Source organism: Marmota monax, unplaced genomic scaffold, assembly GCF_021218885.2.
Source record: "Marmota monax isolate L192 unplaced genomic scaffold, Marmota_monax_Labrador192_F-V1.1 WCK01_AAM20220418_F8-fsc00021, whole genome shotgun sequence".
NCBI classification, from domain to species: domain Eukaryota; kingdom Metazoa; phylum Chordata; class Mammalia; order Rodentia; family Sciuridae; genus Marmota; species Marmota monax.
The window spans coordinates 13,428,584-13,446,592 of NW_026695228.1; the positions used below are offsets into that span (position 1 = coordinate 13,428,584).

Sequence of the window (18,009 nt, forward strand, 5' to 3'; positions counted from 1 at the left end):
TGTGGTCCTTGTAGAGCAAAGCTCGTTTTGCGGTCTTGGTAACTGATTGCTGATGCCGGGCGTGTACTCTCTCATTCTCCAACCCACGTCTTTGGGATACAGAGGTGGCTGGACGTAATGGGACTCCTGTCGTCTCCATGCGAGGCAGCAGAAGTCTCACCTGTGCCTCCTTATTTCTCTTTAGCATAACTTCTCCAAAACCCGAAGGAGTGCGTGAAGCAGGGAGGCTGGCCATGCCCCAGACCACTTGGTGCCAGGGGAGCGAGCATCCTCTTAGCCTATGCAGCCCCCCTTTCCTGCCCTTTTTACCCTTTTGATGTCCAGAGGGAGCAGGTATCAGCTCTGTATCCAGATCCTAAATTGTCCAGGCTTGTGGCCTCCATTGTACATCGTTTACTGTGATGGAATAGACAGGTGAGAATTCCCCCCCACCAAAAGACATGACTGGATGAAGAAAACTAGTGAACAGGAGATTGATTGGGGCAGCCAAAAAAAATTCTCCTGAAAATCAGAAATCTTCATCACTGCAAAGAAGACCCCTTTCCTGTCCTCAAGACTGGAAAAGTTTTTCCTTGGACAAGCAATATCGGTAACTGTTTTTGTAGATTCTAGTGAATTTTCTACACAGACAGGTCATCTATGAGTACAGACAGTTTAACTTCCTTCTTTCCAGTCTGGAAGCCTTTTATTTATTTTTCTTGCCTCACTGCACTGTCTAGAACATTCATTTCAATGTTGAATGGAAGTGGTGAAAGCAGATATCCTTATGTTATTCATGACCGTTAGATGAAGGCATTCAGGCTTTCATCATTAATGATTTTCATTGTAGGTGTTTTGTTCTTTTTAAATGCTCTTTATTATTTTTCAATGGTGTTCTGAAGAACAGAAAATGTTAGTATTGATGAAGGCAAATTTATTAGCTTGGTGTTTTATGGATCATGATTGCAGTGTCACTTTTTGGAAAGATGATTGCTTCCCCACTGACTTGCCCTTGCACTGTTGTTGCATATTAACTGCCCATTTACTGGGGGTCTATTTCTAGATTTTATTCTGCTCCATTGATCTGTTTGTCTTTCTTAAAGCACCTGTTTGACTTCATTAAAGCATCATCTTAATTCCTATAGTTTTCTAGTAAAAGTATTGAGGTCATATAGTGTTAGTTCTTCAACTTCGTTTTTTTGTCTGAGATGATTTGGCCATTTGTACTTCCATAGAAATTTTAGAATTAGCTTGTCAATTTCTATAAAACACCTCCTGGAGTTTTGATTGCACTGAATGTGTAGATTCATGTGTGGGGGTGGGGTGGGGTTGGGGGCAGTATTGACATCTTTATATAGAATCTTTTGACCCAGGGACATGGGTGTCCATTCATTTAGATCTTTGTTAATTTATCTCACAGTCTTGCATTTTTTATTGAACATATCTTTCATACTTTTTCATAGACTTATTTCTAAGTAATTCATATTATTCAATATTGTTAAGAGTAAATTTCCCATTGACCATTGCTGGTATATAAACTATGGTTGGTTTTTGAGTATTGATCTTCTATCCTGCAACCTTGCACTGTTCACATATTAGTTCTAGTAGCATTGTATAATTTTATAAGATTTAGTAGCATTTTATAATTTTATAAGATTCCATAGGATTTTCTAATATTAAGGCTCATGTTTGCAAATAATAACAGTTTCACCTTTTCCTTTCCAACTCCGGGTGACTTTTACATTTCTTTTTCTTGCCTTATGCAGTGGCTAATGGGTGGAAGAGTGTGTTTTTAGGAAGAGCCAATCTCTCCAGCATTGGTCTGGTGAGCCACCTAGCTCCAGGGACTACTTTCCTGAAATGTGAGCAGACTCTGACAAGTGCAAACTCTTTTGGTTCCTTTACCCTTTAGATGTCTTTAGGTCAGCTTTGCCTGTATTCTGTTTCTTTGATGTGGCTGTCTGGGAAAGAATGTGCTTTTGTAGCTTGCTCCCAACCTAAGGTTTCAGTTGGGCCTATCAAAGCTCTCATTTATCTCCCTGCGTGCTGATACCAAACAGAGGAGTAATGTGTCCAATCTTCTTTCCTTTCAAGTTAAAAATATTATAACAATTGACAGATACTTTTTAAAGGTTGTGTTGTATTTGTGTGCATGTACACTCATATGTGTGCCTACATACATACACATGCATGCAAATGTTCATTTCCATAGGGACAGTATCCAAATATATGTCCTTATCATGCTGTTGTTCCTGGAAGTCCAATTTATTTAAAACAATTGCTCATACAAACTTTATAATGAAAATACTATGGATATTACAAATAGGGCTGTTTCTATGTTAAGTAAAATCTCTGCATAGTCAGCCTACACAACAGTCCCCCCTGGCATTCATACTCTTTTTTATCTTGCCTAACAATGCATCATGACTGACCTATGATGATATATACTGAGGGAATGACAGGGTGTGACTTTCAAAGTTAGGTCATAAATGACACCACAGCTTCAGTCTCAACCTCTTAGATTGCTCACCTAAGGTAGAAGCCTGCTACCATGTTGGGAGAGTACTCCCTATGGGGAGGACTGAAGTTTCACAAGAATAACCAGAACCAATTTGCTAGTCATGTGAGTGAGCTGCCTTAGGGAGAAATCCTCCAGTCTCCATCAAGGTGGAGATCATGGCAGTCCCAGGTGACACCTAAGTGGAATCTCATATGAGATTACAAACCAGCGCCTGAGCCACTCCTAAACTGTTGATCCACAGACATTTTATGAGATAATAAATGTAATGTATTGCTTTCAACTACAAAGTTTTAGAGTGATTTGTCATACTGTAGATTCCTAATAGTCTCCATGATAGGACTTCTTTGTGCTATTGTTGTTAGTCCATGTGAAAGTAATTAAAAACAAAACAAGCAAAAAGAAAGACAAAACTCTAAGAAGTTGTATTCCTATAACAAAATAATATATTTAGACACCCAGGGTCACTTCCAGCTTTTTGTGGTAGGAGGCTAATTCTCTTTTGTAGCACTAAATGCTTGGTGGGTAGGAGCTATGTACCTGAACTATGTTCAGTAGAATTACCAGAGAGGTGAAAAATAAGTAAGTGAAGCCTGCCTGTCTTCCTACATTACTCCCAAGAGGTCATTAAAGCTACTTGTTGATCCACTGATTTTTTGGAAGCATGGTTATTGTAGTGAGGTAATTGCTGATTGGTTGTTGTCCAGCAGGTAAGTCCACCACTGATTGGCTGGTTTGAGGGGTACTTATCACTGATAGGTTCATGTTCAGAAGGTTGCAAAGTACTTGCTAACTTTCAGGATGACATTTACGGAGGTGTGGCATGGAGGGGAGGAGGTGGGCACCCAGGTGAGGCCTTTGCTTCTTGTTTTTATTTTCAGCGCATGTGTGCTGACCGACCTTAAGTTATGTAAATTAACAGCAATTTGGGACTTGGGATTTTGGCCAAAGAATAGCTTTTTCTGTTTTTCTTTCTCACTTTTGTTTTTCCTTTAAAAAAATTTGAGCAGAGGCCTTGCTAGGTTGTCCAGATGGGTCTCAAACTCCAGGGTTCAAGCGATCCCGCTACCTCAACCTCCCAGGTAGCTGGGATTTCAGGCGCACACCACAGTGCCAGCTATTTCCTTTCTTGACTATGAAAAATAAGAACTTAAAATTCTCACCCTCCATCTCCCCCACCCCCTTCCTTCAGAGAGACCATCAGGGATTGTCCAGATCTTTATTTGTGAAGGTATGATTCACCCCACCCCGCAATATTACCATGTAAATGATATAAGTGCCAGTTGCTGGGCAGAAACATAACACTAATGAGTTTTTGTAATTATTAGAAAAAGCTAAATATGGAACATTTTGGGTATCCTACCCATGTCAGTACAGGACAAAAACATTTAATACAGGACATACCCTGTATATACAGGATGTCTGGGAACAGTCACATTTATTTTCATTGTTAGATGAGTCTGTCCCACACTGGTCTAGGTCCCAGGAAAGACGAAGACTAAAAGGGTAAGTGGAACCGTGGTTTTCCTTGCCAACCGTGGCCTCCAGCAGGATCCCTGGCTCGGGCCTCCTGGAGATGACATAACAAGTGACATTCTCCCCACACCTGCACAGCAGGGGCTTCGGGAGATCCACGCAGTAAAGTGGGCCGACAGCTGAGAGGCAGTTGGTTAGGCGGGTGTCACTTTTGTCCAAAGGCTGCTGTCTCAGAGACACATGTTAATATATAGGATGTGTCATCTACCACAGATCAGCAGACGCCGCGGCAACCAGGAGTGCTGCGCTGGGCGCCGAGTCACGCGGGTCCGGCGGAGGGGACCACCGAGATGTGCGGCCTCCAGGCGGCCTAGAGGGCCCTTGCTTGCTTCCGGATCGGCTTTTAGTTTCCAGCTTCTAAACGTTCGCGGAGGAAGATCGTCGCTGTTAGCAAGTTCCACAGGCCAGGTCTTGGGTTGCCAGATTCTTCGCTGCCCCTGGCGGCTCGTCAGTCTCCTCCCTTGAACTAGGTCCCAATGGTGGCCTGCCCCTCCGTCACCTGCGCTCGAGCGTTTGAGCCTCGCAGAAGCCGCCCGAGGTAGCAGCGCGACCTTCTAGAGCCGGCGCCCAGCCCCCGGCTGCCCCACCGAGGCGTGAGCCTCATTTCTGCCCCCCCAAAATCTTGTCCCGACAGCCTCCCTCGTCCGGTATTTACGTTTCTGATATTGTGGTTTCCTCCTTCCCTGGGTGGGGTGTTCAAATCCCTGTTGGGTCTCGGGTCAGCATCAGTCCCTGGTACACGAGTATTTCCCCTTCGTCCGCATTCAGCCACGCCTGCTCCCTGTCTCCAGAGAGACCCCTGCTCAATGCCAAGGTCCCTGTATGCAGTCTGTAAAACCACGTTTGTAGAGACCCAACGCTATAGGTGTTGGGAGTCCCCCGCTCCAAAGATGGCGCGCTTCTCTTCCGGTGTTAACTTCCCCATCCCCGCGGGAAGAGCCGCCCAGTGGTGAGCCCTGCTGACTCATGATCCTTACCCACCAATCACAAAGCGCCCTGTGCCAACTGTTAAACCGTTAAACTGTTAAACTCGCCCCAGCTCTATAAATGTGCAGAGCTGTTCCTCCATAAACTGGCACTTCTCCAGTGACGAGACTTGTCTGGTGGTTCTTTCAATAGGGATGGAATAGGGTGGTTCTTTGATCCCTCGATCCACTGCATGTGAGTGGACTCAAGAATGCTTTTCAGTCTGAGCAGGCAGCTGGAGGATTGTCCAGCTGAGCAGAGCAGTGAAGGAAATGGGGTCATCGAGTGAGAAGAGCCCGAGAGTTTCTCCAGTGAGAGGGTGGGTGTGGGTGCTTAGGACAGGGTTCACAGTACTCATGGCTCTTCTTCTTTTAACTTCTAAGGTTCTGCTTTCCCAACCCAGAAGACAGTACATGAAGCCAGGAGACGTACTATCAGCCATGACCCAAACAGCTCCGCCTCAGGTGAGCTGTTTCCTTTAAGTCTTTTCACTCACATTAGCTATCAGGTAATCAGGCAGGGATGAAGAGGGCCTCATTTGGCTAGGCTGTGGTTTCCTCTTTGATTTTGTCACCAGGGATATGGCAATGTAAGATATGTGAAGGGGGAAATAAGGGTTTTGTGTGTACAGTCGTGAACTTTAATGTGTAGCTTTAAAGTAGACGTGAGGGAACCCAAACATTCTCCAGCAAAAATGAAAGTCCTGATCACATTCTGCCAACAAAAGTTACCTGCTGAAATCAGAGAAATTCTTCACTGAAGAATTGATACATCCAACAAATTGTGGATGTATCCCAGAAAGACCAGTATTGTTTTTCCAGTATGCATTTTCTAAATGCTAGATGCAAAGGCTCTGATGTGGGAGAGAAAGCTGGGTATTCTCCAGAAATAGGAAGAGGCCAGAGACAGTGGTTCAATATGTGGTGGGAGAAGTAGGCACAGGTATTGTGTGAATCATGGTGAGGACTTTTATTTCTCTTAGAAGAGTCCAGGGGGAGTCCACAGAAGAATTTTAAACAGGGGGAGGTGACATGGTTAGAATTCCATATTAAAAAAAATTCCAGTCCTTAGTGGTGAATTCGCCAAGTGAGTTAATGAAGAGAATATTGAAGTTCAGGTAAGAGATTAAGTAATGTTCTTTCTTTTATTTACTTATTTTGAAAACAGTCTTTGATATTTTGTTGAAGTTTTAGGTTCACAGCAAAATTGGGCAGAAAGCACAGAGTTCCCATATGCTTCTTACCATCACATAAAACAGAGGTTTCTACATATGTACATCTTGCCATAGAGGGGTACATTTGTTACAAGGGATGAATCTATGTTGACACATCATAGTCCCCTAAAGGTCAGAGTTTACATTAGAGTTTGGGTTTGGACAAATGTATAATGATGTGTATCCATTATTATGGTATCATACAGGATAGCTTTACTGCTCTAAAAATCTTCTCTGCACTTCCTGTTCATCCCCCTCTTCACCTTAACCTCTGACAACAATTGATTGATCTTTTTACTCTCTCCATAGTTTTGTCTAATCTAGAATGTCAGAGTTGGAGCTGTATGTATATAGCTTTTTCAGATTGGTATTCTTCACATTAAGGTTCCTCCAAGGACTTTCCATGGCATAATAGCTTATTTCTTTTTAGTACTGAATAATATTCCACTATCTGTACCACAGTTCAGTTTGTTTATTCATTCATCTATTAAAGGACATCTTGGGTGCTTCCAGTTTTGGCAGTGATGAGTAAAGCTGCTTTAAATGTCCATATGCAGGTTTTTGTGCAGACATATATTTTCAGCTCCTTTGATAAAATCCCAAGGAACATTATTGCTGGCATATGGTAGCATAGTTTTATTTATTTAAAAAAATTTTTAGTTGTTGACATTTATTCTATTCATTTATTTATATGCGGTGCTGAGAAATGAACCCAGTGTCTCACACATACTAGGCAAGCCCTCTACTACTGAGCCATAATCCCAGCCCAGGTAGCATAGTTTTATAATAAACTGCCAAACTGTCTTCCAAAGTGTGTGTACCATTTTGCTTTCCCATAAGCAATGAATGAGAGTTCTTGTTATTTCACATTCTTGCCAGCATTTGGTATTGTCTGTGTTTTGAATTTTGGTAAGTGTACAGTGGTATTTTATTGTATTTATTTATAGTTCCATAATAGCATAATAACTTACAGTGTTGAGCATCTTTTCATATAACTATTTTCCATCTGTATATTTTCTTTGTTGAAGTACCTGTTCAGGTCTTTTGCCCATATTTTATTTTATTTTTTTTAATTTTAAACATGTTAATATTTTAATATGTTAATTTTTCCAAGAAAACATATAGGAATTTTAGAAAATTTATTACAGAGAAAGAAAAAAACTCATTTTTTGATCCTATTTATAAGAAACAATTTATTGGTGGAATTTAAATTATTAAATCATGCATGATTTTTGGTATAATATAAACAAGAACACAACAAAAATTTTAACAATTTTAGTGGTGTCCCACCCATTTTCTCTTAGGAAATAATATAACAACAGGAAAACTTAAGACCATCTATCTATATGTATACACACTATATATGTAATTGAGGATAGACAGAGAAAGAAAAAGACATAATAATTTCCCAGGAGAATATTTATGATTTTAATAAATTGACTAGCTTTTTAATTAAGTCAAAATAAGTTATTGTATTGTCTTTTAAATAAATCCCCTTACTCATCACCCTGCAATTTCACACAACAGAAATGGGAGTACAGATAGTAGGGTCTATGTTAGTATTATTTGGAATGATTTTTAAAAGTCTTGGTAAATTTGCAATTTTGTCTCCTTGGGTTTAATATACAATCCAATTTTTTAAGTTCATAATGAAATGTATTTTCCAGTTCTTTGTATGATTATATATGTTTAAAGTACATGATTCTGTCTAATGCTACTTCAGTTACTATCACCTTCTGAAATTAGGACTAGCAACCCTAAGAACTGGGTGAATCATATTTGTTTTTATATCTTATACACTGTAAGAATTCAATCTCATAAAAAGGTGGACAGTAAATTAAAAATAACAGGTTAACATTTGAATAGCAGCAAGTTATGTATAAAGAAGTAACTTGATTGATACAAGTTCAATGAAAACTGTGATTGAATCACTATTGATTTGTTTCCTCATGCTCCCATATTATTCTTCAGATAGAACCATAAAGACAATAACCATTCCTAAGATGACATACAAGAAAATGCTTAAAATTGCTTCCTCTCAATTTTCAGGCAAAACGAAGCCTTGGCATCTTCTTTTTCTTCCCCTTCTTCAATGTTTTCTTTGGTGCACAGAAGTCCATACAAGAAGCTTCATCAGAGAACTGGTTTTCACTACGGTTACAACCACCAGACATGAATTTTTCACATGTAATGGTCATTAGATTGAAGAAATACATTTCTCTGGGCTCCTTCCATATATTCTCATTGACTTCCAACCGGCAAATGTGGGGAACTTCTGTCCTCGCTGGCGGTGATCACACCGTCCTCCTTGGGGATGAGCAGCGCTGCCGTGCCGGCCTCCTGGTGGCCCTCGATCTTGCTCAGCAGCACCGGGCGGCTGCTCTGCGGCCTGGAGTGGATCTCGGCCGCCATGTTGGCGCCTTTTGCCCATATTTTAATTGAGGATTGTTCATAAGAATTATTTTTTATAACAGTGCTTTATCAGATTCCTCTCTCTCTTTTTTTTTGGTCCTGAGGATTGAACCCAGGAATGCTTTACTACTGAGCTACATGCTCATGATACTGCTGGTTATCGGTGCCAAGTTCTGCTCCCTCACATGATGAAGTTTGAACATTAGAGTAGTACACCGAGGCAAGCATATAAACCAGGGTTTATTTAAAAAGGGGTAACATCGACTTCTCCCAGGAGGGAGAACAGGGCCATAGCTGGTATCCTGGTAACCCAAGAAGTGAGGCTGGCTTTGAACTCGTGATCCTCCTGCCAGCCTCCCAAGCTGCTGGGATTACAGGTGTGTGCCACTGTGCTCAGCCAAATATTTGCTTGTTGCCTGTGGTTTATCTTCTCATTTTCTTGACATATTATGCCTTTTTTTTTTGAGCTGGGATCTTGCCGTGTTGCTTATGCTGTCTCAAATTCTTATGCTCTCACCGCAGCCTCCCAAATAGCTCGGATTACAGGCACATATCACTATGCCCAGCTAACATATTGTCCTTTTAAAATATGGTTTAGTTATCCCTCTTCTTTCTTTCAAATTTTTCTCCTAAAATATTGTTGACTAGTCTTTCACATGTATTTTTTTTTCAGAAGTCTTTAAGTAATTTCTCAGCCCTACATGAATCTCATTATTATTATTTTTGGGGTGGGAAAGTGAATTTTGTTGAATTCATAGGTGAGTCTGGAAATAACTGACCTTTTTTTTTTTTTAAACAAATTTGATTCTATTCAGAAATTCTATATTCCAATTTACTCAGTTCTTCAAGTAAGTGAATATTTAGTTTTCCTCATCTTGATCTTGCATGAAAATTTCTGTTAGGTCTGTTCTTATTTATTTTTATATAAAAGGCATCTTATTTTATCCCATTATATTTTCCAATTGTTTGTGATGATGAAGCCAGAATTAAACAGGCAGATAGGCAAGGGTTGGATCCAGAGAATGGAGGAATTGAAATGTTAATTCCTTCAGAGCCCTTCTTCTACCCTGTCAAGATAATCTGCTTATTACTCTGCATTAAAAAATGACAAAATCATAGAATTTGCGGGGAAATGGATGGCATTAGAGCAGATTATGCTAAGTGAAGCTAGCCAATCCCTAAAAAACAAATGCCAAATGTCTTCTTTGATATAAGGAGAGTAACTAAGAACAGAGTAGGGACGAAGAGCAGGAGAAGAAGATTAACATTAAACAGGGATGAGAGGTGGGAGGGAAAGGGAGAGAGAAGGGAAATTGCATGGAAATGGAAGGAGACCCTCAGGGTTATACAAAAGTACATACAAGAGGAAGTGAGGGGAAAGGGAAAAATAATACAAGGGGGAGAAATGAATGACAGTAGAGGGGGTAGAGAGAGAAGAAGGGAGGGGAGGGGAGGGGAGGGGGGATAGTAGAGGATAGGAAAGGCAGCAGAACACAACAGACACTAGTATGGCAATATGTAAATCAATGGATGTGTAACTGATGTGATTCTGCAATCTGTATATGGGGTAAAAATGGGAGTTCATAACCCACTTGAATCAAAGTGTGAAATATGATATATCAAGAAATATGTAATGTTCTGAACAACCAACAATAAAAAATTAAAAAAAAGAAGTTTTTATCATTAAAATGATTCTTGCAAATAAAAAAAAAAAGATAATCTGCTCCTGCTCCAACCTGTTGCTAAGGTAACCTGTCCCAGGAATTTCTCCTCCCTATACGGAGTTATAAAGTTGTTAATTAATGTGTTCTGGGCTCCTTCATCTGGCCCTTTCCCATCCATCTGCTTCTTACCTTTTGGCCATCCCATCTAGCATCTCCTGAGCCTAGTAGCAGGAAGGAGAGAGATAAGGAGAAGAGAGCAGGAGAACAAAGGAAGCCTAGGACATATAAAAAGGCAAAACACCCTCACTTCTTGGGATACCAGGATACTAGCTATGGCCCCCTTCTCCCTCCTGGGAGAAGTCTGTTTCCCCTTTTAAATAAACCCCGGTTTATATGCTTGCTTTGGTGTGCTTCTCTAATGTCATACTTTGACATGTGAGGGAGCAGAACTTGTGACTGATAACCAGTGGTATCAATGATATTTAGGAAATCTAATAATTATAGTTTACTTATCCTGTATCTAAATAAGTTAATGAACTTTTTGTCAGTTCTAAGTGTTTCAGTTTATTCTCTTGGGTCTTTAGATACTTTTAGACAGATAGTTATTTTCTCTTCAAGCAAAGATATTTATGTTCATTACTTTTCTATATTTATGCTCTTTTGCCTGATTGCAGAAACCTCAGCTCAGGGTAAATATTCATCCCTCAGCTTTAACAGATATATTGTGACATTTTACTGTTACAGTGATGTTCATAATAGCTTCTTCATCCTCCTCACAAGTTGAAAAACATTTTTTCCATCTATGGCCAAACCAATTTTGAAATTACTTCTTTCAGCAAGTGTTATTAAGCATCCACTATTGTGTGTGCTAATAATCCAGTCATGAACAAAACAGAATCCCTGCCTGAGGGACTTACATTCTGGTGGGGCAGATAAACAGCGAATAATGTAGTATGTCAGATGATGAAAAATACTGTGGAGAATAACAAGGTGAAGTTCAGAGGTACCTTCAAAATACATAAGAGGGAAAAAAGACATCCCAAACCCAACTGTCTTAAGACAGTACATTTTCCCTTTAATGTTAAGCATATTTTTAGAACTCATGAAACTTGGGATATTTGATGGCAGATGGGAAGGTCAATTTGGGGAGGAAGAGATTGGTAGCATTAGGCTGGAAGGAAAAAGGTGTTCAAGAAGCTTTGGCGATGTTGGGAGTAAGGTTTGCCTTGCTGTAAGTGAAGGTGAAATTTGGTTTTACCTGCAAGCCTGTGTTTGTCATCCTTAGAAGCTTTTGATGCCCAGTTGAAGTGATGATAACTCACAGGACAACTTGATTCAGTCTGCTGTTTGGATTTTTGGGGTGTGCTTTGCACCTCATCATTGCTCAGTTAAAAGGCTAGCTTCCCTTTGAGAAGTGTCTACGTTTATTCTTTTTCATTCAGTATCTCCTTTAAACAGAGTTCTTTTCATTGCTCTTGTTTTGAAAGGACCCTCTCATAAGGACCTACATGTAGAGTCAGTAGAGCTGCTGTGAGCAATTTGAATTGCCAGAATTTATCCTTGGTGTGTTTTTTCCTTGCTTCCTCCAAAAGCAGTTCTAGTAGCTTTCCTTTCTCCCCATTCCCCCATGCAGACTCCAGGGCACAGGCTACTTTAAAGACTCTCAGAGTCAGATTGAAACTATCTGGGTCTTCACTGGGCGTCATGGAAGGGTTCAAAGCTCTGGCTCCCAGTATGTTATGTGTGGTTTTGAAATAACTGACCTTTAATCCAGATTGGGAGGAGGGGCCCAGGTGGCCAGGAGGAATATGGTAAATATGGATTGAGTGATGGTTTGAGGAGTTGGGGAGTTTAAGAAGCTAGTCTCCAAAAGGGATGTAGCACTAGATTTTCATGAAGTTCAGGGTTTAGCTATGTTTTTGGGGAAGTTTATGAGCCCAGAGTGGAGGACTGGTATGCATTTTGATATTTGACAGATATGGGTTGAAGTTAGAGCTCTACTATTTTCCTGGCTGTATGATCTTGGCTAAAGTAATTATCTTTCTGCACTTTAGTTTTATCATTTGAAAAATGGGAATGTTAATTCCTTACAATATATGTGTTGTAAGGATTAAGTGAAATACAAGATTTAAAGTCACTCACCTCAGATACACAGGGCTAATCAACAAACATTAGTTCTCTCCACTCTTGGGAAGATGGAGATGGCCTCAGGGAAGACAGAGATAGGCATACTCAGTGAGGAGGACAGTCTGGGTAGGTGGGATGGAGCTCAGAAGACTGGGAGATGGATCTGTGTCCAGGGACAGGGCACTTCCAACCTGTCTCTGAAGATAGGTGGTTCAGAGAAGACAACCAGAATAGGCAGGGTACAGGTTTCTTTCAAGAAAGCCAGCTTTCTGATAAGGCAGATAGGTAGAAAATGCAGAACATTTATAAGTAGTGGCTACTCTGCACACAGAAATGATCTTGAGGAAGAGGCAGTTGGGGCTGTATATGTGCTTTGGATGGGTAGAGACAGGGTGATTGGCAGCTGTGTTTAGTGGATAATATATAGAAAATACAGTGATGGATTATGGAGTACATGAAAATGAGAAGTGCCAGAGGAACAGATCTGTAAAGCCAGGAACACAAGGGTTGACCTGGTTACCAGGGAGAGAGTGCTGGAGGCCAGGTTATGTGATTGGGATAGCAATTTGGGGCTCCAGAGGTGTATAGATGGGACATTGCTGGTGCTCCCCATTTTAGGAAACGTGCCCGACAGCCAAATCCTGGCTGGGGTGCTGGGTGCTTTTCTTCCTAAGGAAACCTTCTCTGGGGCTTAGGGTGGTGAACCGAGGCTGGGCTATTTCTTCCCTGCAGGTTAGACTGCCCCCTTCTTCCCTTTACTCAGAGCTTGAGCAGAAATCTGTTGTTTCAGGAGCCAGTGACTTTTGAGGATGTGGCTGTGTACTTCACCCAGAATCAGTGGGTCAGCCTGGAGCCTGCACAGAAGGCTCTGTACAGGGAAGTGATGCTGGAGAATTACGAGAATGTGGCTTCCTTGGGTAAGATGTTTCCCAGGGGCCCTTTGTGAGAGACTGTTAGTGCCTCAGATGCTTTGGAGATTCTAGTATCCCTTAGGCCTGGTGACTCCAGAGGGATGCTTTCACCATCCTCCAGAGATGCTGGGTGGGGAAATCCCTGATTCCCTTGGTTTTGAAACTGAAGTTCCTTACACTCCAGGGAAGGGTGTGGTTCTGGGACCTGAGGGCAAAGGCCCTTCCTGGCTCCTAACCCAGGTGAGTGCTTTGTTTCTCCATCCTTGCAGTTTTAGGGATGTTGGTTCTTCTCTGTGAAGTCTCCCAGGAAAGCAGTACATACATGCTTCCAGAGGGAGTTTTCTTCTAAGTCAGGACCAGATGGAAAAGTTTCTTCCTGAGGAGAATCATATCCCCCTGGTTCATTGTGGAGCACAGTTGGACCCCCTCCTTGGAACTCTTCTGTAGCTCACTTGACCTTCTGGGTGTTTCATTTCCCTCCCTAATAAGCCCAATGGAAGGTAGGCTGAAGAGGTCTCAGGAACAGGGCTGGATGTCTCCTCTCAGCTTTATTTCTTGCTTTCTTCCTAAAGTAGCATTTCCATTCCACAAACCTGTTCTCATCTCCCAGCTGGAGAGAGGGGAAGTGCCATGGGGTGCAGATCCCTGGGACACAGAGGTTTTGCGCACCGTCAGTCCTGGTAAGTAAGAGAACCTAGTTGTAATGTTCTTACCTTGCCTTCCTGGTTTACTGTGTGAGAAATGTTTCTTCTGCTGCAGGAATCAAAGCTCCCAGTCTTTGCTGAGGTCATACCCTGTGCTCACTGAGTTCTGACCCCGAGCCTGGAAAAACCAGCCCCTAGGAGTGCACAGCCCCACACTGTCTGCCCATTCTTGTGGCTGTTTTCCTAAGCAGTAAAGCTATGACCCAGTAGCTCCAAAACTACTACTTATCTCACTTAGCAGTGTGAATTCTTGATTTTTTTATGCAATTTTTCATTGCAAAGAAGTGAGGTCTCAGCCAATTTTAAGGAATATGTGATCCTGTGGGCCAAACTGATTTGTATTAGCGCTACAAATTTTATTTTTAGGCCTTCAGCAATGACAAGAATGGCTTTGTCTTTTTTGTATCTAAATCATCTAAAAGTTCCATTTCCCATAATCTTTAGGTCCATATTGTATTTGTCAAAGATGGGACTGGAATATTTGGCCAGGAATATTTTCCTAGCATAGCCCCAACACACATGCCCAGAATACCTAAAGTTCTCTGAGCTGGCTTACCAGTCTTGGAAGGTTTTGATTACCCAGGTTTGCTTTCTTTTGTAGGAGAATTCCCCATCTTGCTTCTCATGCACTCTAGGAGTTGATGTGTGTGGGTCCTTGAGTAGTGATGCCATGGTGGTCCACGGCTCTCTAGTCCAACTTCTGTTCCAGCTGCCTTTCTGAAAGAATTTTCTTTTATTCCACCCAGAACATTATATAGAATATTTTAAATATTATTAGGGTATTATTTAGAATTTTGGGTGGTTTCCTGGGTTATAGGTGGGGCATGGAATCCATTGTTTTTCTGCTTTCTGTTTCTCAGCCTGTGAGATCTGCTGAGCTGTTTCTCTGTTCTTCCCGTTCTTGCATCTTTTTTTCCTCTCCTAGGTCTCTGGTCTGTCTTTTTTTTTTTTTTTTTTTTTTAATTTCCTGCCAATCCCTCTTATCTCTTTTTATCTTTTTTGGTTTCCCCTTTTCCCAGTGCCTCCTTTCCTTCCCATTCCTGAGCTTCTCCTTTCCATTTTCCCTGCCTTAGTTCATTTTTCTGGCTTCCTCATGGGGGCCATTTCTGGTTGTCTTTCCTGTTCTGTTTTTGAGCATCTCCACTTCTCCACTTGTATGTCAATATTTATCTTTGTGTCTCTCATTCTCCTTTGTGGGTACTTATAGCCATTTCAAGGGTATTTTTCTAAAGATCATTCTTCAAGGGGAAATTGGCATCACCTGACCGTTTTCCTTTTGGCTCAGTAACTAGTATCACTTGTGCTTTCTCTGGGCAGGTGGTAAATCCTGGATCAAGAGTAAAGAGCCACTTATAAATCAGGAAGCCTCTGAAGAGACAGAGCTACACAGCATGCCCAAGGGAGAAGGGCCCAGAAACAATACTCAGCATTTTGGTTTAAAAAGCAAGGCACTAAGGCAGACTTTCAGTCTAAATCCAAATCTGATACTTCGAGGTGGAATGAAGTTCTATAAATGTAAAGAATGTGGGAAGATCTTCAGATTCAACTCAAAGCTTCTTCGGCATCAGATGAGTCACACTAAAGAAAAGCCCTTCAAATGTAAGGAATGTGGCAAAGCTTTCAAGTCTAGCTATGACTGTATTGTCCATGAGAAAAACCACATTGGAGAGGGGCCCTATGAATGTAAGGAGTGTGGCAAAGGTCTGAGCTCCAGCACAGCTTTGACTCTGCACCAGAGGATCCACACTGGAGAGAAGCCCTATGAGTGCAAGGAGTGTGGCAAGGCCTTCCGCCGTAGCGCGGCCTTTGTTCAGCACCAGAGGTTGCACACAGGGGAGAAGCTCTATAGATGTAAGGAGTGCTGGAAAGCTTTTGGGTGTAGGTCACTTTTTATTGTCCATCAGAGAATTCATACCGGGGAGAAACCCTACCAGTGTAAGGAATGTGGTAAAGCCTTCACTCAGAAAATAACATCCATTCGGCATCAGACAGTTCACACCAGGGAGAAGCCTTATGAATGTAAAGTGTGTGGAAAAGCTTTCAAATGGTACGCAAGTTCTGTTCAGCATCAGAAGTTACACCCAGTCGAGGAGAAGCCTGTCAAGGCTCTTGAGCCGAGCCTGAGCAGACCCCCGTGCCCTTCTCCAGCCTTAGCACCAGCCTTAGTACCAGTTCCTGTCCAGGGGTCATGCCCTGCTCCCACTGTGGCTGTGCCTTCACTCACCTTTCCAAATGCTCTTCTCATTCCTACCTCTGGGCCTTTGTTCATGCTGCTGCCTATATCTGGAATACCTTCTTCATCTACCCAAATAGTCCATGTTTTTCAGAGTTTTACTCCTTCTGTGAAGCCCACCCCAATTATTCTGATCCCATCTCACTCCTCATGACCCTTTTTTTTTTTTTTTTGGTACTGGGGATTGAACTCAGGGGCACCTGACCACTGAGCCACATCCTCAGCCCTATTTTTTTATTTTATTTAGAGACAGGGTCTCACTTGAGTTGCTTAGCCCCTCAATTTTTGCTGAGGTTGGCTTTGAACTTGTAATCCTCCTGTCTCAGCCTCCCAAGCCGCTGGGATTACAGGCGTGCACCACCACTCCCAGCCTTCATGAGCTTTATCTTGACATTCCTATGGCTCTTATGACCAACAGATCTCCACTTTAATTTGATTTTATTTGTATTTTTTTCCTTTCCCTTACATGGGTTACTACTGTTTCTATATAAACTCCATTGTAATTTGTATACATTTAAAGACTGTGTTCATATAATATATTCTTTTCTGGGTAGAAAATGGAAATACTAAACATTTGCATTGGTCCCTTTCAGACTTGAACAACAGTGACTGTGACTGCATCCTAGGGATACCAGTGTTAGAAGAACTGATGAATTAGGTACATTAAGGAAGGTTGGGAAAGAGGACATCCCTATATTAGGCTGATGTAATTAGAGAGAAGCAACCTCAGAGAAATAGGAGGAGGCATGAAAAATCTGTGGAAGTAGAGAATTAGAATAAATTTCCATTTATGGACTTTGAAAATTAATGCAGATTATTTACCAGGCCATTCACTAGGTAGGTATTAATACTTTTGAAATTGTGTTGCCTTTGTTATGGATCATTGAGGATCCAATACTCTATGCACAAGTTAATATGAAATAATAAAACTTATGCATTGATAATGGTGAGAGCAGTCATGCACAATCATTTCTTTACATGTAAAGGAGGATTTTTCACCTTTAGGTTTTTTTTTTTTTTTTTTTTTTGAGTACTGGGGCTTAAACCCAGAGATACTTTACCACTGAGCCATATCTCTAGTCCTTTAAATTTTTTTTTTTTTTTTATTTTAAGACGGGATCTCACTGAGTTGCTTAGGGCCTCACTAAGTTGCTGAGGTTGGCTTCTATCTTGTGATCCTCCTGCCTCAGCTTCTTGAGCTGCTGGGATTATAGACATGTGCTGTTGCTCCCAGCTTCCCCTTTAGTTTAGCTCTTGATATGTAGATGTCTCTTTTTAACCGTTTTCCCTAAATAAATAGCCACATATGTACACCAAACAAAATAAATAAATATACACAAAGGCTTTTATCCATGTTGCATCTGTTGTATAAGTTTTTCCTGGTGAGAATCCTGGTTTTCTCTTTGCAAGCACTGATTTCTCCATTTTCTTTTTTCCAGGTTTCATGAGTTGTAAGTATGAATTTGATGAATTACCAAAGAAATAGAAGTGATGATATGAATCTAACTCGGGTTAAATCTGAATAAGCTTCCCAAATTGTTTTTTAGAAACAAAGAGGGCTGCATAGTAGATCAATGACTAGGCTTCTGTTGTAGGTTAATGAAGTGGAATTTTCAGTTGATTTTTTTTTTTCGCCCAGTGCTGGGAATTGGACCCAGGAGCACTTTACCACTGAGCCACATCCTCAGCCTTTTTTTTTTTTTTAATTCATTTTTTACTTTGAGACAGCATCTTGCCAAGTTGCTT

At 41.3% G+C, this 18,009-nt stretch overlaps 1 protein-coding gene across 4 annotated transcripts in view; it reads left to right on the forward strand.

Annotated features, from left to right (window-relative positions):
• The window catches only part of LOC124087785 (zinc finger protein 621), a 49,747-nt gene extending 32,135 nt beyond the window's left edge, over nucleotides 1–17,612 (forward strand). The window contains exons 1-5 of one of the 4 annotated variants that reach the window (XM_046436859.2): nucleotides 4,268–5,194; nucleotides 5,383–5,463; nucleotides 13,206–13,332; nucleotides 13,899–14,006; nucleotides 15,348–17,612. In XM_046436859.2, the coding sequence (XP_046292815.1) occupies nucleotides 5,413–5,463; nucleotides 13,206–13,332; nucleotides 13,899–14,006; nucleotides 15,348–16,417 (1,356 nt within the window). In that variant the 5' untranslated portion in view covers nucleotides 4,268–5,194; nucleotides 5,383–5,412 and the 3' untranslated portion in view covers nucleotides 16,418–17,612. Of the gene's footprint in view, nucleotides 1–4,267; nucleotides 5,195–5,382; nucleotides 5,464–13,205; nucleotides 13,333–13,898; nucleotides 14,007–15,347 lie in introns of those variants that run through there. The other 3 variants (XM_046436860.2, XM_046436861.2, XM_058576829.1) reach the window with 3 other exon arrangements.
• Nucleotides 17,613–18,009: the final 397 nt, after the last annotated feature.